The sequence below is a fragment of the Sorex fumeus genome, unplaced genomic scaffold, assembly GCF_029834395.1.
Source record: "Sorex fumeus unplaced genomic scaffold, SorFum_2.1 ptg000131l, whole genome shotgun sequence".
Taxonomy (NCBI): Eukaryota; Metazoa; Chordata; class Mammalia; order Eulipotyphla; family Soricidae; genus Sorex; species Sorex fumeus.
Genome location: NW_026606188.1, coordinates 31,106,879 through 31,133,639, shown reverse-complemented (window position 1 = coordinate 31,133,639; position 26,761 = coordinate 31,106,879). Strand labels below are relative to the sequence as shown.

At 40.8% G+C, this 26,761-nt stretch overlaps 1 protein-coding gene across 2 annotated transcripts in view; it reads left to right on the top strand.

The window, feature by feature from the left end:
* Positions 1-26,761, top strand: part of FRRS1 (ferric chelate reductase 1) — a 67,563-nt gene that overhangs the window by 5,413 nt on the left and 35,389 nt on the right. The window contains exons 1-6 of one of the 2 annotated variants that reach the window (XM_056139131.1): positions 7,245-7,324; positions 10,877-11,072; positions 13,650-13,786; positions 14,969-15,063; positions 16,754-16,901; positions 22,785-22,967. In XM_056139131.1, coding sequence (XP_055995106.1) covers positions 10,877-11,072; positions 13,650-13,786; positions 14,969-15,063; positions 16,754-16,901; positions 22,785-22,967 — 759 coding nt within the window. In that variant the 5' untranslated portion in view covers positions 7,245-7,324. Of the gene's footprint in view, positions 1-7,244; positions 7,325-10,876; positions 11,073-13,649; positions 13,787-14,968; positions 15,064-16,753; positions 16,902-22,784; positions 22,968-26,761 lie in introns of those variants that run through there. The other variant, XM_056139130.1, reaches the window with a different exon arrangement.

Sequence of the window (26,761 nt, the reverse complement as noted above, 5' to 3'; positions counted from 1 at the left end):
GTCTCCATTGTGAGACTTGTCACTGTTTTTGGCATATGCCACGGGGAGAAGATGCCACAGGGAGCTTGCTAGGCTCTGCTGTGTGTGTGTGTGGGGGGGGGGGAATACTCTCGGTAGCTTGCTGGGCTCTTCGAGAGTGACGGGGGAATTGAACCCGGGTCAGCTGCATGCAAGGCAAAAGCCCTACCCGTTGTGCTATCTCCCCAGCCCAAGATAATTAAAAAATATTCTCTTTTTAAATTAAATCACTGTGAGGTAAAGTTACAAAGTTGTCTATGATTGGGGTTCAGTCATACAATATTCCAAACCTGTTGCTTCACCAGTGATTCTGGGTCTCTAAAAGTAGACACTTTCTTCTCTGTCTCTGTCTCTCTCTGTCTCTCTGTCTCTTCTTTTGGAGCAAGACAAAAGGCAATTTTTATTGATTAAAACTTACTTGGAAAGACTTAAGGGGAGAGAAAGAGAGGAAGTACCTATTCAAGAGAGAACACAGGCTTTTCCAGAGTGGAAAAAAACTAGCAAAGAGAAAAGCAAGCTAGATATGTGTTCACGGGAGAACTCGGGCTTGAAGAACAAGCTTCCCCTCCCCCCAAATTAGTTGCGTCATCTTTTCCTCTCATAAAACTCCAAATTTGTTTCCCCTTGGGACATATTTTAAGTTTCTGTCAGAATATGTGGATTCCAGATTGCAGCTCTTTGACTCCAAGTATCTTTGCCTTTTACTGTCTTTCTGAATTTTTAGGTTAGTAAGAAAGTTAGTGGTGATGAATTACCATGCATTGGCGGTATTTTTAGACCTTGAACTTTATTCTTTCAGGAACTCTGGTTCTAGGAGAGAGATCACTATGTTGCTTCCCCCAGTTATATAGTGGACTCACCATTCTGAATTATATGGGCTATTTTTTTATTTTAATTTTTCTTTTTCTGCTTCTCGGGTCACACCCAGTGATACACAGGGGTTCTCCTGGCTCTAGACTCAGGAATTACTCCTGTTAGTACTTGGGGGACCATATGGGATGCTGGGGATTGAACACAAGTCGGCCTCTTACAAGGCTGGAGATTGAACCCGAGTCGGCCTTGTGCCCTACCTGCTGTACTATTGCTGATTTTAATTTTTCTTATGAAATGCCCCACTCCCATATTTCCGTTGTGAGGTTTAGATATTTTGGGGACTTAGATATTTTGGGGACTCTTTTCATTCCCCATGTCCTTGTGACTTTAGGAGGGAGCAGTGATGGTGAGCAAAAAGCACATAGATGTTGGGCTTTGATTTAGGTTCTAATCTCACAAGTATATGGGATTAGCATCCATTTCCTGTTCTCAGTTTCTTGCACTTCTAGGATGAAAATCATAACTTGTTGCTGTTAATTATAGTATATACCAGATTCTCACCAATTTCCACCCTCCATTCATCCTTGCTGGAGGGCTTCCAGGATTACCTTGGTGAGTTTAGGGGGCACCAATATTTGAACAAATGTTTTAAATCTCTTAGCTGTCATCTGGGTTCCAAGTGTCTTTTCTTTTTCATTTTCCCTATACTTTCTTTTCCCTTTCCTTCCCCCTTTATAGTAAAACTAATTTTCCTTCCCCCATCATATTCTTTGTTAGGTTTTATTATTTTATGGGAATATTTTGCATTTAGTCATGTCATGGTCACGGTCACGGTCCTCCCGTTGTTCATCGATTTGCTCGAGCGGGCCCAGTAACGTCTCCATCATGAGACTTGTTGTTACTGTGTTTGGCATATCGAGTACATCACGGGTAGCTTGCCAGGTTCTGCCGTGTGGGCTAGATACTCTGGGTAGCTTGCCGGGCTCTCCGAGAGGGGCGGAGGAATCGAACTCGAGTCGGCCTTGTTGGCTGCGTGCAAGGCAAACGCCTTTCCGCTGTGCTATCGCAGTCATGTATTTTTAAAAATTTTTTTATTTTGTGTTACACCTAGTGGTGCGTGGGGGCTACTTCTGTTTCAGTACTCTGGGAAGCTCCTGGCAATGCCCAGGGACCCTGAGATATGAGGGATAGAATCTGGGGCACCTGCATTAAAAAAAGTTGTTCTCTAGACCTTTGAACTATCTCCCCAATCCCAAATATAATTTATAATTCTGTTTAGAATTTCAGTTTTATTTTTTCTGTTAGAAGCAATACTGTAAATAGTGGCTTTGTTTTTGGATCAAAAACCAAGAAGCCAAAGTACATTAAATTCTTATATTAATGGAAATGCTCGGGCTGGAGCGATAGCACAGCGGTAGGGCGTTTGCCTTGCACGCAGCCAACATGGCCGACCCAAGTTCGATTCCTCCGCCCCTCTAGGAGAGCCCGGTAAGCTCCCGAGAGTATCTCGCCCGCACGGCAGAGCCTGGCAAGCGACCAGTGATGTATTCGATATGCCAAACACAGTAACAACGAGTCTCATGATGGAGACGTTACTGGGCCCTCTCGAGCAAATCGATGAACAACGGGAGGACTGTGGACCGTGGATTAATGGAAATATTTATGCTTGTAGCCAAGTTCAGTGGCATGGTGAAAGGAAAACAATATTCAATAACAAGTAGCTTCTTCTCTTCCTTGAACATTTTAGGATGTAGTTGATAGAAATTTTGAAATGACTGTTTATGTGTTAGCAATTGAAGGTTTTTAAATTATAGTTAATACTTTTCTCCCTCATACAGAAGGTCTCTATAAGAATACCAGTTAGCCATATTAATAGTTTTTGCTTGGGGTCACAAATGAAATGAATGAGAATAAGACATTTCATTTGCATAAATTAATCTTTTGTCACTAAATTCCTTTATGACTTTTTTTTTTTTTAAAGTTCTGTGAAGTAAAGGAAATTCTTCCTTTTGTGGGAGTATGGGGTTTTAGCCACCTCCTACACTGCTCAGCAAAGATCATCTTGACTTTGTGCTCAGGAGAGATCTTGGCATTTCTTGGGGCACTATATATTTGCTGGGAATCTAAACTGCCATCTAATTGCATACAAGCTAGTGCCTTATCTCCTGTACTATCTGTCCCCAATACATTTTCTCTTATAAGTAAATCCTGATAATCCTAACTTAGAATTTAAACATGGTTGAAATTCATAGGTCTATATATATATGTTGTAAGTAATATTTTCTGTAATGAATCTGCAGATTCATTGGTAGTGGGCTGAAAAGGGAACTAAAGGAACTGGAGCACATGCCCTGCATGTGCTGGGCCCTGGATTCCATCCTTGGGCACTGTGTGACTCCTTTTTTTTTCTTTTTGGGTCACACCTGGCAATGCACAGAAGTTACTCCTGGCTCTGCACTCAGGAATTACTCTTGGCGGTGCTCAGGGGACCATATGGGAATCGAGCCCAGGTCCACCACGTACAAGGCAAACGCCTTACCCGCTGTGCTATGGCTCCAGCCCTGTGTGTAACTCTTTTTAGGACAGCCCCAGGACAGCCCCATGCATTTGAATGGTTGGGTGTGGAGCTACTGGGATGACCCCAGGTCCTTTGAGCACACTGCTTGCGCAACTTCCCTCCCTCCATTGGAGATCCTTTGTCAACTTAAAAAAAAATTCAGTAGAAAAAAAGAAAAAAGGGTGGAGGGCATTGTGAAAGTGGGTAGGGTATTTGTCTTGCATGCATTTGACCCAGTTTGATCCCTGATTTCCCATATGGTCCTTGAACACCACCAGGAGTAAGTCCTGTACATCGCTGGGAGTGACCCTACTCCCCAAAATTTCAGTAGGATTGTTTGCTGAATAAAATGAGGAAGGAGTAGAAGGTATGGATCACTTGATCACTTAACATCCTGTTACTCATCAATTTGCTTGAGCGGGCACCAGTAACATCTCCATTGTTACTAGTGTAGCCCAATCGTGTCTGATCGCTCCAGGAACATGAAGAGCCTCAAACCGTTCGTTCAGGGTCTTGATGAAGAAGTTTGACCATCTCTTAGGTGGGTGGCCATAAGATCTTTTGATGTCACATGGAATCCAGTCGGTAACAGCTCTAGTCCAGCGGTCGTCTCCAAATTGCATTATGTGTCCAGCCCATCTGATTTTTGACACCATGGCAAAAAGAGACAGTGTCCCTGATTCTCGATCTTCGATGGAGGTTGGAACTCCGGATTCCTTCTCTCACTGGAGTGAAGCATGGTACTCCAAGCATAGCTCTTTCAATTCCTCTTTGGGAGATTGAATAGTGTTCTCATCCTGTTTTCGTAGGGCCCAGATCTCTAAGGTGTATTTTAGTGCAGAAAGAACAGTGGAGTTGAAGAGATGTGCCTGGAGCTGGAGGTTCTTCGTCCTCTTAGCTATTTCTTTGACACTCTTTTTTTTTTTTTTTTTTTTTTTTTGCTTTTTGGATCACACCCGGCGATGCACAGCTTCCACTCCTGGCTTTGCACTCAGGAATCACTCCCGGAGGTGCTCAGGGGACCATATGGGATGCTGGGAATTGAACCTGGGTCGGCCGCATGCAAGGCAAACGCCCCACCCGCTGTGCTATCACTCCAGCCCCTCTTTGACACTCTTTTTTTTTTTTATTGTTAGTGAAACACCTTAAGGTACAGTTGTAGACTTACAAGTTGTAGTGCTTGGGTTTCAGTTATACAATGATCGAGTACCCATCCCTCCACCAGTGCCCATTCTCCACCCCCACCAATCCCAGTATCCCACCCCTCCCATCCCCCGTCCCACCCTGCCTCTGTGGCAGGGCACTCCCTTTTGTTCTATCTCTCCTTTTCACTGCTGTGGTCTGCAGAAGAGACATTGGGTGGCAATCATGTTCTGTCTATAGACTACTTTCAGCATGCATCTCCCATCCTGGGCAGATCTTTCCAGCACCCTTTATTTGGTGTTCCCTTCTCTGTCTGAGCTGCCTTTGCCCCTACAGTGTGCGGCTGACTTCTAAGCCATGGAGTGAACAACCTGGTATTTATCACAGCTGCTCTTGGGTGTTAGTCTCTTATTTTGTTACTTTATGTTATCCAGATGAATGCTGTCTTTCTATGTCTGTCCCTCTCTTTCTGACTCATTTCACTTAGCATGATATTTTCCATGTAGTACCACTTGTATGTAAATTTCATGACTTCATTTTTTTCTAACTGCTACATAGTACTCCATTGTGTAGATATACCAAAGTTTCTTTAACCAGTCATCTGTTCTCGGGGACTCAAGTTTTTTCCATATTCTAGCTATTGTAAAGAGTGGTGCAATGAACAAACAAGTGCAGATGTCACTTCGACTATACTTTTTTGCCTCTCTGGGATATATTCCCAGGAGTGGTATTGCTGGGTCAAATGGGAGCTCAATTTCTAATTTTTTGAGAATTGTCCATACTGTTTTCCAAAAGGGTTGAACCAGTCGGCATTCTGTTCCATGCCGCTCTCTTCCTCCTGAGCAGCTCAGGTGCCAGGTCGTTCATCATGTTGAGTTCTTGACCTAGGTACACATAATTGCTGCATTCAGAGATGTTCATTCCATTGAGAGTGAATGGAACGTCAGGAACAAGTCCGTTTCTCATGAACATTGTCTTTATGAGATTTGGCTGCAGTCCAACCTTTCCACACTCATGGTCGAAGTTGGCCAGCATTAGTGCTCTTGGCTAATGTTTGGTGTTATTAGAGCGATGTCATAAACAAAGCGGAGGTGGTGTAGTTTCCGGTCGTCTATCTTCACTCCCATTCTTTCCCATAATGTTCTCCAGAGTGGCACTGAAGAGTTTCAGTGAAATAGTATCACTCTGCCGAACCCCTCTCTTGACATCCATGATCACTTCCTTGTAGAATGGTGAGATCCTGGTAGTGAATCTGTAATACACCTCATGTAGGATCCTGATATATTGAGTTTGGGACGCCCTGTTTGGCTAGGGCTTCGATGGCCGCTTCAGTCTCAACAGAATCAAAGGCCTTCTTTAAATCGATAAACGTTAGACAGAGCGGCATCTTGAACTCCTGAGAAACCTCAAAGAGCTTGGTTACCGTGTGGATATGGTCGATTGTGCTGAATCCTTTTCTGAACCCAGCTTGCTTGCATGGCTGTCTTTCATCAAGTGTTCTGCAAATGCTATTCAGGATGATTCGAATTAACAGCTTATAGATGATGGACAACAGGCAGATTGGGTGATAGTTGCTAATGTCGTGGATATCTCCTTGTACAGTAGAATGGTTCTACTGGTTTTCCATTGGGACGGAATCTTGCATTCAGACAGGTAGCGTGTAAAGAGCTGAGCCATTGTATTGATGACTACTGGTGGTAGATTCTTCAGGTATTCTGGTCTGACCTTGTCTGGGCCGGGTGCTGTTTGATTCTTTACCAATGAAATGGTGTGTTGGGTTTCAGAAGGGAGAATATTGGGAACAACATGAGGTATGTGGGCAGGTGGACATGGCTATCGAAGAGAGCTGAGTAGAAATCATAGTTAATCTTCTCCATTGCCCTTCTGGAAGATGTGATAGATCCATCAGGATGTTGGAGTGCAGTCATCTTGGTCTTGCAATTGGTGAAGGACAGGCAGGTGTTGTGAATGCCTTTCCCGGTTTCTGTTGTATCAGCCAGCACTGCTGCTCTTCTTTCTTTGAGGTCTTCCTTTAACACTTCTCTGCACTGCTTTGTGAGCTCGGATGTTAGCTTATAGTTGCCTGAGGCTTGCGCCAAGTCACGTTGGTGAATGAGCTGGATAGTTTCTGAAGACAGGTGTCTTTTTGTGGCTTTCTCTCTCTCTCGCTGTTCCTTGCACAATCATGGAGGTGCTGAACCAGTCAATCGCATTCTTCATCAATCTCGTCAATGATGGCATCTTCCCATGTTGTCGCAATAGTGCCAAAGAGCTCCCAGTTGGTATTTGTTCTGGAGTTCTCTTTTTAAACTTTGTAGCACTTTCTCCCCACTTCATGAAGTAGAATTTTGCATGAAGGAGACGGTGGTCTGATCCCGTTTGGAATTTTGGGACAACAGTGACATTGGTCAGGCAAAACCGTTGATTGAATATGATGTAGTCAATTTCATTGTGGAACTGTCCACCGGGAGACTCCCATGTCCAACGTTTAGATTTGGCCTTTTGGAACTGTGAGTTACCATGCATAGTCTTGGTTGACATGATGAACTCAGACAGTCTCTCACCCTGTTCGTTCCATTCTAGGCCATGGGTCCTGATGTGGAGTTCTTTGGGTGATCTTCTTGGTCCTATCTTGGCATTAAAATCACCGACAATGATCTTGTAGAAGTTGTGGTGTTTTTATAGAAATTCTCCAGCTCCATGTAGAATTTATCAATTTCTTCTTCATCAAAGTTAGATGTTGGTAGACGACGAAGATAGAAACTGCTGGCAGTGAGCCATATCTATTGAAGTGTAAGCATCCAATTCAGATGTTAAGCATTCGAATAAATCAATGCTCATGGCCAAGTTCGGTGTTGACAAGGACTCCGACACCACCAACGCCTCTCTTGTCACATGTTCCGAGGAACAGTTCTTCTCCAGTGTCAAAAGTGACATGATGTGGTTGACACCTTTTCGTCTCGGTCAGACCAATAATATCATCCTTAATCTTCTGTGCTTGCACCATCAGGTCCTCGATGGATGCTTTTGATGCCAGCATAGGTGCGTTGAAAGTACAGACAGTCATTTTAGTTCTTCTTTGTTTTGGCAGCCTAGTTTGGCCCTTAGAATGTAGCAGCCTCTCCTTGCTCATACATCTTAATGCTGCGGTATTGGGGGCTCTTTCAGGGTCAGGGGAATGAGGCCCATTGTTTTTACTGTTTTTGGCATATCAAAGGTATGGGATAGGAGTTTTTACAGGTGAGAGAGGCAACCAGTATCTTGAAATACTTGTTGAGTTATAATATAAAAATATTTATTTTGATTTTGCTAAAAAAATGAAATCAACCCACTGCATATAAACAGAGCCCTTGCCTCTCAATTTATTAATATATTTTATTGTGAACACTTCTGGTTAAATTTTTGTTCTTTTACGGCTAATTTTTCACAATTAAGAAATGCTTGTGATTTCATCCCTGTGCATCAATGAAGATTCTTAGCAAGTGCTGAAACTCACATCTTGGGTGATGTAAAGTGGGTGGGTGTTACTGAGATGAGTTTGCATTATTGTTTTGTGAACTGTTGAACTCCTTTGATGCCTTAATTTAAAATTAGTGACTAACAATCAGAGGTAGAACTTTATTGCCAAATGACTAGAATCAACTAGTTACTTGCTAGCTTAATTCCATGATTTAAAAAGGTAAAGGCCCTCCCGTTGATCGTCGATTTGCTCGAGCGGGCCCAGTAACGTCTCCATTGGAGACTTTGTTGTTACTGTGTCTGGCATATCGAATACTCTCGGTAGCTTGCCGGGCTCTCCGAGAGGGGTGGAGGAATCGAACTCGGGTCGGCCAACATGGCCGCATGTAAGGCGAACGCCCTACCCGCTGTGCTATCGCTCCAGCCTTTAAAAAAATGTATTTTCTTTGTCTTTATTTCAGTGTTCTTAGAATCATACAATAAAGACATTTAATCATCAGTTCACTTAAAAATGCTTAATTAGGATTGGTGCCTTAGCTTAGGGGCAAGCACTTGCCTTACCTATGTGAGGCTTTGGATTTGTTCCCTTGGCACCAAAAATGAAAAAAACAACATGTACTTCATTTCTTCTACTGAAATGTTTTTCAATTGAATTCTAATTTTTATCTGAATTCTTTTGTGTTATAACAAATACATTGTTTAAATTTATATCAGTTATGTATAAAGGTAAAAGGTAAAGGCCCTCCCGTTGATCGTCGATTTGCTCGAGCGGGCCCAGTAACGTCTCCATTGGCGACTTTGTTGTTACTGTGTCTGGCATATCGAATACTCTCGGTAGCTTGCCGGGCTCTCCAAGAGGGGTGGAGGAATCGAACTCGGGTCGGCCATGTTGGCCGCTTGTAAGGCAAACGCCCTACCTGCTGTGCTATCGCTCCAGCCCTATCAGTTATGTATGTGTGACCCACAAATATAAAGATCATTATATATTACTCCAAATATAAGAATTTTGTAGCACTGTAGCACTGTCCTCCCATTATTCATTGATTTGCTTGAGTGGGCACCACTAGCATCTCCATTGTGAGACTTGTTACTGTTTTTGGCATATCAAATACGCCACGGGGAGCTTGCCAGGCTCTGCCGTGCGGGCAGGATATTCTTGGTCGCTTGCTGGGCTCTTCTAGAGGGGCAGAGGAATCGAACTCGGGTTGGCCATGTTAGCTGCGTGCAAGGCGAACGCCCTACCCACTGTGTTATCGCTCCAGCCCAAGAAACAGGGTAATAGCTTTAATTTTTTGTATTAAGCCTACTTCTGTTCTGAGATGCAGAAAGCAAGTTTTGTTTTGTTCTCTATTGTGTATGGATATTAAAAACTTGTGAAATAGTGCAAAACTGAGAGGACAGGTGGGGTGCAGAATCTTGAGTCCAGTTTGACTGTGTGCAAGGCAAGTACCCTACCTATTGTACTATCTTTCTGGCCCCCAAGAGATGATGACATTTAAATTCTGGAGATGCATATTTAGTTTGATTTTTAATCTTCTTTTAAAAAAATTGTTGTGGGGACCACAGCTAGTGGTGTGACTTTGGAGAGGAGCATGCAGTGTCCAGGATAAAACTCAACTTCTTGCAGATGCTAGCCATGCTTTGTCAGGTGAGACACGGTTCTGGTATTATTCTTTAGCTTTTCTAAGGTGAAGCAGAGAAGTGTTTGCTTTTATAGGACTAGTTTCTTATATTTCAATCATGCAAATGGAACCTAACACATATCTTCCTTGTCAAACTTTAGAGATTATCTTTATTTAATTAAAATAACTTTGAAAGGAGAAGTTCCTCATTTTTCAAGTAAAAACTGAAAGCTTAAGTGGTTTTCTTAAAGCCTCACATTTGGCAGTTGTCAAGTCGAGAGTCAAATCCAAGACAAACTTCAGGGTTAAAAAAAAATTATGCATTTTTTGAGTATAGTTGGTGAATGAAAACGACTGATTTTCTAGAATTATTATTCAGTGATATGTAGCACTGTAGCACTGTCCTCCTGTTGTTCATCAATTTGCTCGAGCGGGCCCAGTAACATTGTGAGACTTCTTGTTTCTGTGTTTGGATATGAAACCATATATTATTAGTACATGTGAAAATAATATGATTTTCCTAGCTCTTCTGGGCTGGAGTGATAGCACAGCGGTAGGGCGTTTGCCTTGCACGCAGCCAACATGGCCGACCTGAGTTCGATTCCTCCGCTCCTCTTGGAGAGCCCAGCAAGCTACCGAGAGTATCTCGCCCGCACGGCAGAGCCTGGCAAGCTCCCTGTGACGTATTCGATATGCCAGACACAGTAACAACAAAGTCTCCAATGGAGACGTTACTGGGCCCGCTCGAGCAAATCGATGAATAACGGGAGGACAGGACAGGACAGGACTTTGGACAAACTGGCAGGCTACCGAATGTAACCTGTCCACATGGCATAGTCTGGCAAACTCCCCGTGGCGTACCCAATATGCCAAATACCAGTAACAATGATGGGTCTCATTCTCCTAAAGAGCCTTGAATATAGCACTTTCTTAAAAATCTCAGGGCTAGGATGAAGGAGACGTTACTGGGGCTTGCTCGAGTCAATCGACGAATAACAGGATGGTCGTGATTCGTGATTCGGTCGTGATTGCCTAGCTCTTCAAGCCCATGTTCTCCTTGGAATGGGTATTTCGCTTGTTTGTCTTGATGTTTCTTTGCCTGCCTATTTCCACTCTAGAGAAGCCTGTGTTCTTACTCGAACTGTGTTCTTACCCTCTGTCTCCTCACATCTTTCTAAATAAATCCCAATAAAAATACCTTTCTTTTAAAAAAAAGAAAAAAGAAAAAATGAAAATAACGTGTTTTTAATTTTCTTTATTTGAGATGGCAGTTCCTGGATTTATCCTTGTTGTCTGCATTCTCCTGTTGCACATTAGTTCCGTGACTAATTATCCCAATGGAAAAGTGACAAACTCGTGTCATGGAATGATGCCTATACATGGTCATAATCCACTCCTCGATCCCATTCACAACATTGCAGTGAGTCAAGCAACATTCAGACCAGGAGATCAGATTAAAGGTACGTTGCTGGAATTAACTGCTATTTGCGTTTCACTGTTTTTCATTGTCCATTGAATTTTGGTTATTATGGGAGAAATGTAACTGTGAAATCTCTTCACCCATTTTTAGAAGGCACCATTGTCTTAAATTTTCTACTTTTGTGTTTAACTACTAGAGATAACTATAACTTTTAAGTAGTATGTCTGCTCTCTGTATTCACATAGGTTTTAATGTCTTTTTTTTTTTTTACTGTTACTTAAAATGACTTCATTAAAGTACTTGATAGTAATACTCTTAGAAAAGAAAATCAAGTTTATTTTATCTGGTTTTTGGTAGACCTTCATGCTTTGTGATATACTTTAATACCTTGTTCTTTTGGCAAAATAGACTGACTATTAAAGGTATTTCTACTGTAGTATTTTCCAACAACTCTAGAAATGCAAAATGTTAATAGTTTCTCTCTAACTAAAAAGAGTTAGAATAATATTCAGAGTCAATTAAGTCCTAATTGAGCCAATTAGTTTCTCTCTAACTAATAAGACATCTTATTATCTCATTCCTGCTTTGGACAAACTGGCAGGCTACCGAATGTAACCTGCCCACATGGCAGAGTCTGGCAAACTCCCTGTGGTGTACCCAATATGCCAAATACCAGTAACAATGATGGGTCTCATTCTCCTAAAGAGCCTTGAATATGGCACTTTCTTAAAAATATCAGGGCTAGCATGAAGGAGATGTTGCTGGGGCCTGCTCGAGGCAATTGACGAATAACAGGATGGTTGTGATCATGATTGTGAACTAAAAGAGTATATTGAAAGATATGTTTTCAGTGTTTTGTGTGGTTGACACACACACACACACACACACACACACACTTCTAATAAAGTTTCATGCTGCACAGTAGATGTTAAAAGCCATGAGGGATTTTCAGTAAAAAAACAAGTATTTACTTTCATCTGCATTTTCCAAAGTAATTTCATTTGAGCTCACAGATCAGAGTGTGTGTTTGGCATGCACAGTCGTTCCAGGTCCTCCCAAGCACTGCTGAGCACCAAGGAGGGAGCTTCCCCCCACTCCCAGCACAAAAACAAAAATCAAAGCAAAGAACAAAATAATATGAACCCACTACCATCACTCCCTTTTGCTCTTGTGAAAGTGTTAGAGATTTTCACAGAATGAATGTTTTGTGGAAAAGTTTAGAACTTCCTTGTCTATAGGGTGATTACTACTGTTTTCTTTCCGGAATCTGTGATGTTGTTGGAATATAGCTCCAAATATTTAGGCTTAACATTGTTTTGCCCTTTCCCCTTGCCACGAGGAACTCAGGTTTATTACAGTGCTCCTGAAGCACTTCCATTTCATTGTGTTTATCTGTAAATTCTTCCCTATGCTCTCCTTCCAGTTAATCAGCTTTTCCCCTAATCAGAATGTTAATTATTTGTAAGGTCAGATCCTTCTAGGACACTGAAATTGTATTTTAAGTTAATATTGTCTTTCTCCTCTCCTGATGTCTTTTGAATAATTTATTTTAAAGCAATGCCTTTTTTGTATAGATACAGGAAGACCGTTAACATTATACATTGTAACGTAGGACTTAATTGGCTCTGAATATTATTCACTCCCGGTTATCTGCTTTCTCAACTTAAGCCTCGATTGCCCTTGGTTCCTAACACCCCCAAAGCAGGGACCCGACGAGGGACTGAATGGACCCAGGGAAAGCTGTGAGCTACTCTGGCATTGAAATAGGCCAGGCCAAAGTGCCACGATTCTTAACTATAAGAGCTTGATCATAGACAAATGCTGTTATGCTCCAAAAGTAACAACGAGAATAGGACCCTGCTAGGGAGAGGAAAGACTATCTGGCCTGAACACTGTAGTCTGAGATGGAAATGGCCTTAGGAGAGTAATTCTATAAGCTTAAGGTATTTCTAACTGTAACCATACAAAATGATTTATATTATGTATGCTTATATGTTTGTTGGACAAGGAGAGGAGAAACATAGCCATGGGATTCCGTTCTAGGTGGGTCGTCCTGCTGAGAGAGTATCTGTCCTAGAAGCGGCTTTCCCCAAGGGAAAGAACTTTACCCCTATTGATTGTGACCTCACCTATGTGTAATTGTTACCCCAACCCCTCATGAATAAATCCCTTTGGGATTTAACTAGACTGTAAGAGTGGCCTGGGAGATCAGAATCCAGACTTAAAAGCAAGAGGAGAAAGGGAATCGGGATCAGTATCCAGATTCCAGAGTCAGAAGGAGGATGAAGGGGGATCGAGAAGGAGAATGAAGTAGCATGGGGGAGGAAGAAGCAGGAGGAGAATCAGAGGAAAATGGAGATGGGAATGGAATAAACTGCAACTAAGACCAACCAGCCTGGCCCTTATTTCCTTCCTTTGTCTGCCCATCGCCTGCCCATCCCCTGACCTCCCCGTGTGGGGGGAAGGAGTATGAGACTACTGAACGCAGGCAGCGGGAGAGATAGACTGCTGCCGCCGCTTCTGTCTTTTTTGAGTTTACACAATAAGTCCCCTCCACACAGTTATCTTTTTGAGATACTGCTAACCGTCTCACTGCTTCTTTCCTTCTGTTTCTCAGTCACGTTGTCAGGGCCCCCCTTTAAAGGCTTTCTCCTGGAAGCACGAAATGCTGAGGATTTGAATGGCCCTCCTATTGGCTCTTTCACATTGATTGACAGTCAGGAAGCACAGCTTCTTACTTGTGAAGATGTACAGGTCAGTATGTGTATTGGAAGTGGCTTCTGCCCATTTCTCTGGGTCTTTACTATGGAATGGTATTTGCAGGATAAACACTGCCCATGTGCTGCAGTTATCTAAATTGACTCCTAAAACTCAAACTTTCCCTCTCATTTTAACACTAGCAATATATTGCTACATCTAATCATCCCAGGAATAGTAGGACAGTAGCTGTAAGAATTCATAGATTTTTGTATTTTACATTATATTGATTCTTAATATGTTGATTTTTAAAGGGGATACATATTGAAGCTGAGAGCTTTAGAGTGGAAAGCCAGGATGGGATGTGTCTCAGAACACATAGTTTGATTCCCAACAGCAAAAGAAAAAAAGAACAGAAAAGAGAAAACAAGAGTTTGAGAAAGGGATTGAAGTCCAGTTTTTGACATTCATTTATTCATTGAACATTATGCCAATAACTGTCCTTGGTGCCAAAGATAATGTTCTTAGTAAGACTTTCCTGTCTCTGGAAGAACTCATAGACTTACATGAAGTAAGACATTTGAAGGCATGAAATAATTACATAAGAATACATGTGTGTAACAATAAGACAGTATAAGGAGAATAGTGTGTAGAGAAATCATTTAGAGTAGAGTAAGTATGGGATAGGTGGGAAGCACGCAGCGGGGTGCCACACATAGGATGGTGGACTTGAGAGAACTTCTTGGAAGAGATGATCTGAGCAAGTCCCCCCACAATGAATAAGCAGAAAGTTACCAGGTGTTTGAAAGTAGGAAACAAGGTGGTTCAAGAGAAAGGAATTATCAAAATATGACCTAGTTACACATTTGGAGGCAGGACTTTTTTCTTTTGATGAATCTTATGCATTCTAGCTATAGTTTATCAATAGATAGACTCTCATAGTATAAATAAAATAATGAAAAGACTCTGTACCCTGTATAGCCAGACACTCAGTATTTGTCACTTTCTTCAGTTCTTAAATTTGTGCCAATTCCATTTTTTTTCTTTTTGACACTCAGGTACTGACACAGTATCAGTCAGCTCACATGTATTTACTGAGAATTTGAATCTCTGTTCTAAATATGAACTAGGATACCCAGGTCATATAATGAGTAATTACTTTGCAAAATGATAGTAGTTTTATGCATGCTTGCTAGCTATTGAGCAACTGAACAATAGTTCTTTCTTCTTTTATTTTAGGGATCAGCTGTGAGTCATACAAGCCCATCCAAGAAAACAGAAATTAATGTTGACTGGAATGCTCCAAGCAGTGCCCCAAATCACATACAGTTTTTGTGAGTAGAATTTATAGCTCTGTAACCAGTATAGATAACAAAAACGTTATCTATCATTTTTTATACTTACTGGACTGTTAGAAGAGAGGTTTGATATAATAATGATACCACCTTAGTGATGTGTTTTTTTTCTCCCTGCCACTGTAATATACTCAGCACCAAGCATAGAACCTGAAACCTTATAGGATAGGCACTGTTGAGTGAATGAAATACCATACTGTCTTCACACTATAAGAACCATCAATTAGAGGCCAGAATGATAGTATAGTGGGTAGGGCATTTGCCTTTTATGTGACTAACCCGGGTTTGATCCCTGGCATATCTTATAGTTTTTGATCCCACCAGAAATCATCCCTGAACACAGAGCCAGGAATAAGCTCTGAGCACTAATATGGTCCTCAAGCAAACCAAAAAATCAAAAAGAAAAATGCCTCACAAAAAACCAAGAACTATCGATTAATACTGTCTATGTGATATATAGAGAAGTTTTAGACTAATACTTTTTGTTTGTTTGTTTGTTTTGGGTCATATCTGGCTTTGATTAGGATTTACTCCTGGCTGTGTGTTCAGGAGTTAAGTCCTGGTAGAACTCAGGAGATCATATATGGTGCTGGGGATCGAACTAAGGTTAGCCGTCTTGGACTATCACTCAAACCTGACTAAGGAAATTTTTTTTTTCCCTAGCAAAAGAAGAGTGTTAAAGATTAAAAACCAAAGATAGTCCGGAAGTTTACTTGTTTTTTTTATCTGTTACAACTTGAGAATAGTTAGCTGGAAAGACTTTATATATGCTTGGAATGATAAAATTCAGTAGAATTAGAGTAGTACTTCTCCCTTAGACCTGTACACCAAGGAAATCGTTATCATTAAACTATCTAATGCTTTCTGAGTTATGTCATGACTATCTAATGAGTCCTGAGTGATGTTATGGATTAAGGGGGAACATTTCTCTCCTAACACATTTTTATTTTATGATTCACCTTGGGCACAATGCACCAATACATGCAGTAACACAGCCTTGTACCTGCGTGTGGTGTGGAATGTGGAAATGGGAATATGATGCTAGGAAGGGACTTGCTGGTGTAGTCTTTGTACAGCTTCCTGCCCTAGTTGTCTGCCCCACATGCACTTTGGAATGCTTTGAACAGTGTGCTATGGAAGGAATTAGTACTATATTCTTTATGTGCCAGCAGGTTAAAAACCTTGAGCATGGTATTTTTTGACTAGTGTGAATATACCCAAAGAACACACTATTGGGGCTGGAGCAATAGTACAGTGGGTAGGGCTTTTGCCTTGCACATGGCCGTCCGGGTTCTATTCTCAGTATCCTATATGGTTCCCTGAGCACTGCCAGGAGTAATTTCTGAGTGCAAAGCCAGGAGTAAACCCTGTGCATCACTGGGTGTAACCCCAAAAAGCAAATAAATAAACAAATGGATAAATAAATAAAGAGCACATTATTAAGAGAAGGGAATTTAGAGCAAGAAAAGGAGGGTGTGAACAGAATGAAAGATCATTTAATGATGAGATGGAAGAGAGGCATTAGAGGTTTGCCTTGCACAAAATTAGTAGTACTGTGAGGCACTCTTAATTCATGTATTTGTAGATTATTGCTTATTTTTCTCCTTTAAGGTTTTGGTTTGATTATGATGGATCACAACTGTGTAATGTCACTGGTACTGCATTTCAGAGCTACAGTTGTTGAGAAGTATAAAATCTACTGGGTTAAGATTCCTGGTCCCATCATCTCGCAGCCGGATGCACCTCCTTTTACAACTCCTGAAGCTACAAGACTACCTTTATCGACATCAGCTCCAGTCTCCCATTTAACCGAATCAGTGAGTAACATTGGTATGGCTTCACCAAATGCAATACGGCATAAAAGCTTCTCTGGAAATGTTGGTTCAAAATACTTGGTGAAGTACTAAAGAAGTAGCTCACTGGATTTAGATAACAAGTTTTTGGGTTCCCTGTAAGATACCTAAAGAAGTCTTTATTATAACATTATAAATTAGAATAAAGGGAATGTTCAACACTGCTTGTTCAGTGAATGGTTGTACATTCCCAGCTATGTTTTTATTGGAAAGACAATTTGCAGCCAAGGGGATGACTCAAAGGTTTTATATAGGTTCTACCTCTAGTGCCTCGTGGTCCCAACAGCTTTGCTAGGAATGACCCTGTACCCTGGTGTCGCCCCAAACAAAAGAGACAGCAAAAGAGAATTTGAGGAAGCTGCAAGAGCTTTTATCTCCCCTCTGTCTCTTTCTCTATTTAAACAATCCCAAACATGGAACGGAAACGTAAAACTTAAACTAAACTTAGAGAAGATTTGGAGGAGAATCTTTAAGTGGTGACATAACTCTTTGATCTTATTTCATTTGGACTGTTGTGAATTCTCTGTACTGACCCTAGAAACTCTTTTAAAAGCTCATCAGCAAGAATTCCACTTTGTCTCTAGATTCAAATAAATTACTAGTAAATAAATATATCTTGGAAAATTAGAAACTTTAGAAAAGCTTTTCTGGAGGCAATTCTGACCATTAGACTTGCTAATTCAGAAGTGAATGCAATAAAAAGTGTCTTAAGGCAGGTTATCGTATTTGAAAGAACACACCTGGACTTGAATTTTGACTTGTCTTATATATATATATCTTTTTTTTACTTTTTAAAAATTTTATTGAATCACCGTGAGATAGTTACAAGCTTTCATATTTGGGTTACAATCACACGATGATCAAACGCCTATTCTCTCCACCAGTGCACATTCCCCACCACCAATATCCCCGGTGTACCCCCCCTTTCCCACCCTCCCCCTGCCTCCATGGCAGACATGATTTCCCATAATCCCTCTCTACTTTTGGGCATTATGGTTTGCAGTACAAACCCTGAGAGGTTAACGTGTTTGATCCTTTATCCACTTTCTGCACACATCTCCCATCCCGACCAATTCCTCCAGCCATCTTTTTCTTAGCGATCCCTTCTCTATTCCAGCTGCCTTCTCCCTTTTGATTATGAGGCAGGCTTTCAGGTATGGAGCAATCTATCTGTCCCATGTATCTACTATCCTTAGGTGTCAGTCTCATGTTACATTGTTTTATACTCCACAAATGAGTGCAGTCCTTCTGTGTGTGTCCCTCTCTTTCTGACTCATTTCACTTAGCATGATACTCTCCATGTCTATCCATTTATAAGCAAAGTTCATGACTTCATCTCTCCTGACAGCTGCATAGTTGTCTGCTATTTTTAAAAATAATAATATCACTCCCCTTTCTTTCCTTGTGCCGCTGTTGTTGTGCTCCCGACTTCCTCAAACCTTGCCTATGGTGCAGTCACACTTGGTTTTGGTGCTCATGAGGGTCTCACCCCTTGCTATGGCATCAGAAATCACAAACAGCAGTGCCGCTGGGTTATGGCATGTGTGTAGTACAAAAGATCAGTCTTGTACTTGGCATGTGGGCAGTGCAAGGGCTTGAACTTGCAGCCTCATAGCCCTGTCAGGACCTGACTCATCTGCTTTCATTTGTGATGTTGATGTGATTCTCAAAGTCTCCACTTTTTTACCTATAAAATGGGAAATAATTTTATTTTGTTCTTATTGTCACTGTGAGAACTTAACAATAGAATAAACTAATAGTTAAAGCTTTGAACTGTTTCGCGCTTAACATATATCCAGTAAATAAAATATTAGTTCCTTTTCTTTTCTTTCCTATCTTTTCATGTGTTTGTTTTGGGGGCCACACCCATTGGTGTTTAGCAACTACTTCTGACAGTACTCAGGAAACCATATAAGGACCAGGGATCAAATCCAAGCCTCCTGCTTGCAAAGTATGTGCTCAAGCCCACTGAGCTATTTCTCTGGTCCCCCTTTCTGATAGCTTTAAAAATAACTCTTTGGTCTCATAAGGGAGACTAAGTAAAGCTGTCTTATGTAATGTCTATTTTTGTTTTCCTTCTCTTCCACATTGTACAATATATGGCCCTTGAAGATGAGTGGACAGTGTCTGTGAAATTACTTTCAAAAGAAGTAATTTCTGTTAATCATAGCTGGATTGAAAGAGCATTAGAAAAATGTGGCAATGTTGTTTATGTAAGTATAGCACACTGTAAGTCTGTAGGAGATCCAAAGGGATTTTCCTTCGTGGAATTTGAAGCAAAAAAAAAAAAAAAAAAGGAGCAAAAGCTATTGAGTGTCTTAAGAATCCGCAATAAGAAACAAAGGAAACCTGGTGTATTTCCTAAGGTAGTGAAAAATAAGCCACCCAAGAGTAGCAGAAGAAAAAGAAAAAAGAAGAAAGGCCCAATTAAGAAGGAACACAATATATTGACTTGCATCAAAATATGGACATAAACAAGGAGAGTGCCTATAAAATATAAAGATTTAGGACCACGTCTGAGTGCTTTGAAGTGGAGACTACTGAATTCCCAAAGCCACATTAAAAAAAAAAAGGAAACAAAATGAAAACAGAGAGCTGAAATAACCAGATTACCTCTAAACAAAACGGGGAAGAGGAACAGAGGCAGCGCCAAGGATGCAGAACTAAGTCCCAGATCAAAAGGGAAGAAAACGATTCAAAAGATGACATTAATAATGTAACCTCAGAAGTTTCCAAAGAAAACAAAGATTCAGAAGTTTATGCTGCAGAGAGAAAGGATACAAGAGATAAAAAAAAAGATGATCACTCTTGGAAACAAAAATGAATTGTAAGAAGAAAAATAAAGAGAGACATAAAATAGAAGAGATGATACCATCCAAAGTGCTGTCCAAGAGTGAAGGGAGGAATTTGAAAAAAAGGGCTATTTAGCACTGCAAAAAAGCCATTCTCGCTTCTTAAAGAAAACAATGTCCTGAATAAAATTGGAGTCAGAAATGGAAACAGAACATGCAGTATCTAATAAATCTGGAACGAAGCAGGAACTAGCCAGCAGTGAGGAGTGTAGATCTTGGGAGACGGTTAATGTGTCGGATCACAATTTGAGTGTCATGGCTGTGAAAATCCTTAGTACTGAGCATCTGCCTGGTGGGAAACATATCAGGAGTACTGTGGCCCCAATCTTTTTTTTTTTTAGCTTTTTGGGTCACACCTGGCAATGCACAGGGGTTACTCCTGGCTCTCAAATTCAGGAATTACTCCTGGCGGTGTTCAGGAGGCACATGGAATGCTGGGAATTGAACCAGGGTCGGCTGCATGCAAGGCAAACGCCTTACCCACTGTGCTATTGCTCCATCCCCTGTGGCCCCAATCTTAAAAGTGGCTAGAAGGAGACACAGAGTGCTAGATTTAAAACCCCTGAGGATGCTTAAGCAGTAATAAATGCACATAGAGAAATGAAAAAGAAACATTGCTGGAAGTGTAAGAGCCTGTCTGGTATAGTAGTATTGGCAGGAGATTTTGGTAATTTTGCAGACCAAACTTAATCAGCCTCAGAAAAATATCCTTAACAGTGACTGAGAAGATAGTCACCAAAGCTGAAAAGATTAGGATGGAGGAGATTCAGCAAACAAATAAACACATGAGATTGGTATGCTGGGTTCTGCGGACACTCTCGGCTGAGAAAGGCATTGTGGGCAGTATGGGAACCCCCAACTGATAGTTGATTGGTCAGAAATACAGTTGACAGCCAGCCTGGAAGTTATGATGTACATTTGGCCTGGGGTTAGTCTTGTGGGACAGAGTCTGTACCTTGTGGGATCTGGACCTAATTTCAGACAGTACCAGAATGGAGTGGGTTGTTGAACATCTAGTTAGCATCCAAAGAGCATTGCACACATTATTTGTAGGGGAAGTTCCCACTTGCCTCTTACTTGGTCACCAGAAGTATTGGTAGAGTAGAAGTTGAAGTTTTTCCTGTATGGTTTTTAATAAATGTTGTTACATAAATGTTTAGATCTGTTCTTAGACATGAGTTTCTAGCCCTTCTACTAAGATCACTGCCCTGGCAATTGAATAGTCATCTCGAAGATGGTAGAGCTGACACTTTTGAAACTTTACCTTACCAAAAAGCTTTAAATTAAATCTTTTATTGCCCTTGTTTTTCTTCACTAACTTGTTATCACTATTATTTGGAATGGTGACATATATAGGAGTGATAGCTTTTTCCTATATTCTTTTAATATCAAATTTGAAACTAAATTCTAGCAGGGTCCAGAATGTAAATATAAACACCTGTGTCACTTGATCACTTGACATCCCGTTACTCATCGATTTGCTCGAGCAGGCACCAGGAACGTCTCCATTTGTCCCTGTCACGTGCTAGTGTAGCCCAATGGCATCTGCTTGCTCCAGGAACACAAAGAGCCTCAAACCATTCATTTAGGGTCTTGAAGAAGTCTGACTATCTCATAGGTGGGCGGCCATCCAATCTTTTGATGTCCTGTGGAATCCAGTCAGCAATGGCTCTAGTCTAACGGTCGTCTCCAAATTGCATTACGTGTCCAGCCCTTCTGATTTTCGACACCTTGGCAAACGAGACAGTGTCCCTGACTCTCGATCATCGACAGAGGTTGTAACTCCGGATTCCCTCTCTCACTTGAGTGAAGCGTGATACTTCAAGCATAGCTCTTTCGATTCCTCTTTGGGAGATCCGAATAGCGTTCTCATCCTTTTTGCGTAGGGCCCAGGTCTCTGAGGCGTATGTTAATGCAGGAAGAACAGTAGAGTCGAAGAGATGTGCCCGAAGCTGGAGGTTCTTCATCCTCTTAGCTATTTCTTCGACACTCTTGAAGGCGTTTCGTGCCGCTCTCTTCCTCCTGTGCAGCTCAGGTGCCAGGTCATTCGTCATGTTGAGTTCTTGACCTAGGTACACATAATTGCTGCATTCGGAGGTGTTCGTTCCATTGAGAGCAAATGGAATGTCAGGAACGAGTCCGTTTCTCATGAACATTGTCTTCGTGAGATTCAGCTGCAGTCTGACCTTTCCACACTAACGGTCGCAGTCGGCCAGCATTTGTGCTGTATAAACACCTGTATAAGTTTTTTATTTTTTTAAAGTTCCGTTTTGGCAAACTAACAATACACTTAAGGTAAGAATGTCAGTGAGGACTTGTATATTCTTAAGAGGGATCTCCAGTCTTACATGAAATTTTGCTCCAGAACATAAGTTATGAGATGTCTTTTGTGGATATTTGTTTATTTGCTTATGGGCCACATCTAGTGCAGCTTAGGGGTTACTTCTGGCTCAGTGTTTGGGAAATCACTCTTGGCTGGGTTTGGGGGACCATGTGATACCAGGGATATGGTCCAGACCTCCTTAATGCCAAACCTGCACCCAGTCCATTGAGGTATTTCTTCAGTGCCAAGATTTTATATATTAAATAGATTTTAATATTCATTCACAGTTAGAGCTAAACTAGTATTGACTTCCAAAATTTAAACAAGGAGCCAAAAGTTCATCAGACTGAGTGCATGGTTTGCATACTGAAAGTCTGGGTTTGATCCCCTAAACTTCATGGTCCCCTGAGCATCACTGGATGTACCCCCCAAGGCTTCCCCAACCCCTCACCAAACCAAATTTTAATTAAAGTGAATAAGTTTAAAAGTTCACAGCCTAACTGCTGCTCTAATCATTTCTAATTTGGGATGCCTCTTTTGTTCCCTTATTTGAATCTTTAATATGATATGCATTTTCTTTGAAGCTGTATTTCAGGGTAACAGCTCTCTGTCACTGGAAATGAACTTCTTGTTTGCTAATTAAGACCCCCTCCCCCCATGTCATTTTTTCAGTTCAATGCTTCAGATTGTGGGAAGAAAAAATTCTGCATCAGAAGTCCTCTGAACTGTGACCCCAAGAAGGATCATACCTGCCTCTTCTTGTCCTTCACTCGAGATGACCAGTCAGTGAAGATCGAAATGAGTGGTCCCAGTGAAGGCTATTTATCCTTCGCATTTTCTCATGACCGATGGATGGTTTGTACTTTTCACTTTCATTAATGGTAATGAAAGGAGAACTGTTGGCATGAGCATCACTGGCATAAAGTTCTAGTCAACAGCACTTTACCTGTTTTCTGCAGATTCAAATTATCCTACTTGTGAGGGGTTTGGGGAGGGAAGGGCAGGATAAATTAACTTGAGCTTATTCTAAGTTAAACAGCTTTGAGTGTTTCATATTTTTAACAAGTGGGCAATTATATACTTATAAGAGATAACTGTCCTTAGGAAAATTATTTTTATTTCCAGTAGATTTGCAGTTTTATCTGCCAGTGTCTGTTTCTGTGATAAAGCAGGAAGTGCTGTTTTTATCTTTTTTTTAGTTGAATCACTGTGAGATACACAGTTGCAAAGTTGTTTATGATTGGGTTTCATCAAACAGTCTTCAATCAACTCGTCCCTACATTTCCCACCAATGTCCCCTGTTTTCTTCCTGCCCCCCCCCGCCCCCCAGAGACTTTCTCTAAGGTAGCTCTCTCTCTCCCTCCCTCGTTCTCTCTCTCTCTCTCTCTCTCTCTCTCTCTCTCTCTCTCTCTCTCCCTTTTGAGCATTATGGTTTGCAATATAGGTACTGAGACGTTATCATGTTTGTTCCTTTACCTACTTTGAGGAAGTGCTGTTTTTAAAAAATTGCTCTGCACAACAAATCTGATGTAGTTTGTGAGGGTTTTTCAACTCTGGTTGTTTTCTCAAGTAGCCAGCAAGGAAAGCAGGGGCGTCCCATGATAGCAGTTATTGTTATATTTTCCCAACAGAGAACTTAGCCTGTAATATCCTGGCAATATTTTTGTTCTTTATTATTAGTAGGTTCTTTTTATCACGTCTAGAGAAGGCAGCCTTGGTTTGAAGCTGTTTCTGTCTTTCAGTCCTGCTGAATGGCACTGATTCTGTAGGTGGCAGTCTTGTGCTGTGGCGTGGAAGAGCGAGGTGCTGCCTACGTATCCTGATTTCCCAAGGAGAAGGAAGAAGGGCTTTGTGCCCAGGACATGTGGGAATCTTGTGCAAGCCATCTTAGGGGGAGAAAAGGGACACACAGGGAGAAGCAGAAATAGAGAATAGCTTTTACTTCCAGCTAGTAAAATCAAGAAGGCAAGCAGTCTTTTTTGGAGCTGTCTTACTCTCAGGTTTTTGAACTTCATTTCTCTAAAACAAAGTGAAATAACTGGAGATATTGTGATAGAACTGTTTTCCCCTAAAAGTGTGCTCTGCTAATGTTGGTATTTGTACATTGTTTGCAAGTATTACAGGAAGCCAGGTGTGACTTTTTTGTAGGGGCGGATATTGAAATCTATGCATGTGACGTACTTTCTCTACCATAGAGTTCTAGAATGCAGTTCTTATCCTCTTTCAGTAAACAAAGGCTATCTCTTAAACCTAGAAACAGTGTATGTCATATGCTTTTAAAATGAATGTGTAGGAAAGCATATAACTCTTGGCCTTTGAAGTTGCTTTTGTGGGAAAATTTATACTTATGATATTGCAATTACTAAACCATACCCCTCACTTCCCCCCTTTTTTTCTGATGTTGGGGACCACACCTGGTGGTTCTTTGGATTGAACTCCTATTTGGTCAGTGCCAGGATTGAACCTGAAGCTCCACATGTAAAACACTCCACATGTAAAACTACAGCTTTTGAGCCATCTCTCTAACATATTATTTTAAATTTGTCAGTAATGATGCCGAACAGTATTAACTGGGAAAATGGAGCAAGTTTTGGTGTACAAAGTATTGGGTTAAAAATAAAATGTGACTATAAAGTAATAAGGAAAGATGATGGTAGTGCTCGTTGTGTGAATGTGATTGGAATTGGTTGGAAAGCCAAGTATGAAGATGAGTCTAACAAGGATGAGCAGTGGTAGCTTTATGGGCATAAATGTTTAGTTTCATTAGGGCTCAACTCTGAGGTGCAGTACACATACAGATATGTGTGCTAGTCACCCATGCTTAAAATTCTTTATAAGTCAGATGCCATGCAATACATTTCCTTTAACACATTTCCTTTCTGGTCATGTAAATTCTGTCATTAAGAGTGTCCTATATTGTTGCTTTGAGTGTGGTGAGTGGTTGTATACAGGTAGACCAGATATTTCTAAGTTGTAGGCATAGCTGGCACAAAAGCATTTATCTCTAATTCAAGATATATTTATCTTACTTAGAAATCTTATGTTTCTAGTATAGCACTCATCAAAAATGTTTGTAAAAAAGATTTAATTATGCAGGTGCAGTTGATTTACAGAGCAATTCTACTTAATCATTAAAATCATCTTTACACCTGTTTGCTTAAATTGGGGAAATAAATCATCCTCAGAAATATTTTTGAAGTGGTTATTTCTATTTTTAGTTGTTATTTTTAAAATTTGAGGATATTTTTATGATCTGCTATTTCTTTTTAGTATGTAATGTAAATTTAAATACTGAAGGAACCTGATGTTATGAATACTGATTAGGTAACCTAAATTATATGCCCTTTTCAATTTGGTTTATAAATTAATGATAGCAATTGTTTCAGAATTAGACCACATCACTAAAATTGATGAAAAGTATGATTTTTCGTATTTCCACTAACAATGGCTTGCTAATGTCTGAATTTTAACTCAGTTTCAAAGCGCATACATCTTTTCCATCCACGCTATTTTGATAAATCATAGAAAATATATTAAGAAAGTATGTTAAATATGCAAACTACATTAACTTCTATTTTCTTCCTTCCCTATGCCCAATAACTTCTTGTTTTATACTTTATTTCTCAATACTAAAATTCTAAAATATTCCCAATCCTGACTTAAACTGCAGGTTAGGATTTTCAGTTGCAGACTGGTTTCATTTAGGGCTGATTTCTGGACACAATCAACCATTATCTATGAAACTGACATGTATATGTATCTATGTGTATATATATGCATATGTATATATGTGTGTGTGTGTGTCTTTTTTCCTGGTGTTCCCTATTCTTGGTGATCAGCAAAACAATAACAATAAAATAAAAAGTGACAGTTCTTATTTATTGCTTCCTTTTAGGTATTGTTAATATCTAAATTATCAGTTAATCAACTATTCATTGCTATCAGGGGAAATTTGGTTGTCTGGTTAGATTTCCTTTTTTTTTCCTTTTCCCCCTCCAGCTTGTTCAGGGACTCTTCTCTGCTTGTTACTTGAGGTTGCTCCCAGTAGTGCTTAAGGGTCATGCAGTGTGGGGGAGACGGGTGGGATTGGCGTCATAGGGGTATCGAACCAAGGCTTCTGACATGTAAAGTATACCCTGCCCTTTGAGCCATCTCCCCTGTTTGGATTGTACACTTTTCTTCACTTTTTTTCCCCCTGTGGTTTTGCGTCATTTCTGGCTGTGCTCAGGGCTTATTCCTGTATCTGTGCTTAGGAGCCGTTCACTTGGGTGGTGCTGGGGGCGTCATATGTTGTGCTGGAAATCAAACTGGGTTTTAGCAGCCTGCTAAGCAAGTGCCTTAATCCTTGTATTATTTCTCTAGCTTTTTGAAAACTCACTTTTCCTCACCTCTGAGGTCCTTTCTCTTCCTCACTCTCCCACTTCCAGCTTCTCACTTCAGTTTTAAGCCTACATGAGAGCTGAAAGGATTCTACAACATACACTATTGCCCTACATATACTACTTAATTTTTCTCTTGCAAGCTACCAAGAGTATCTCGCCTGCATGGCAAAGCCTGGCAAGCTACCCGTGATGCATTCGATATGCCAAACAGTAACAATTGTCACAATGGAGATGTTACTGGGCCTGCTCCAGCAAATCGATGAACAA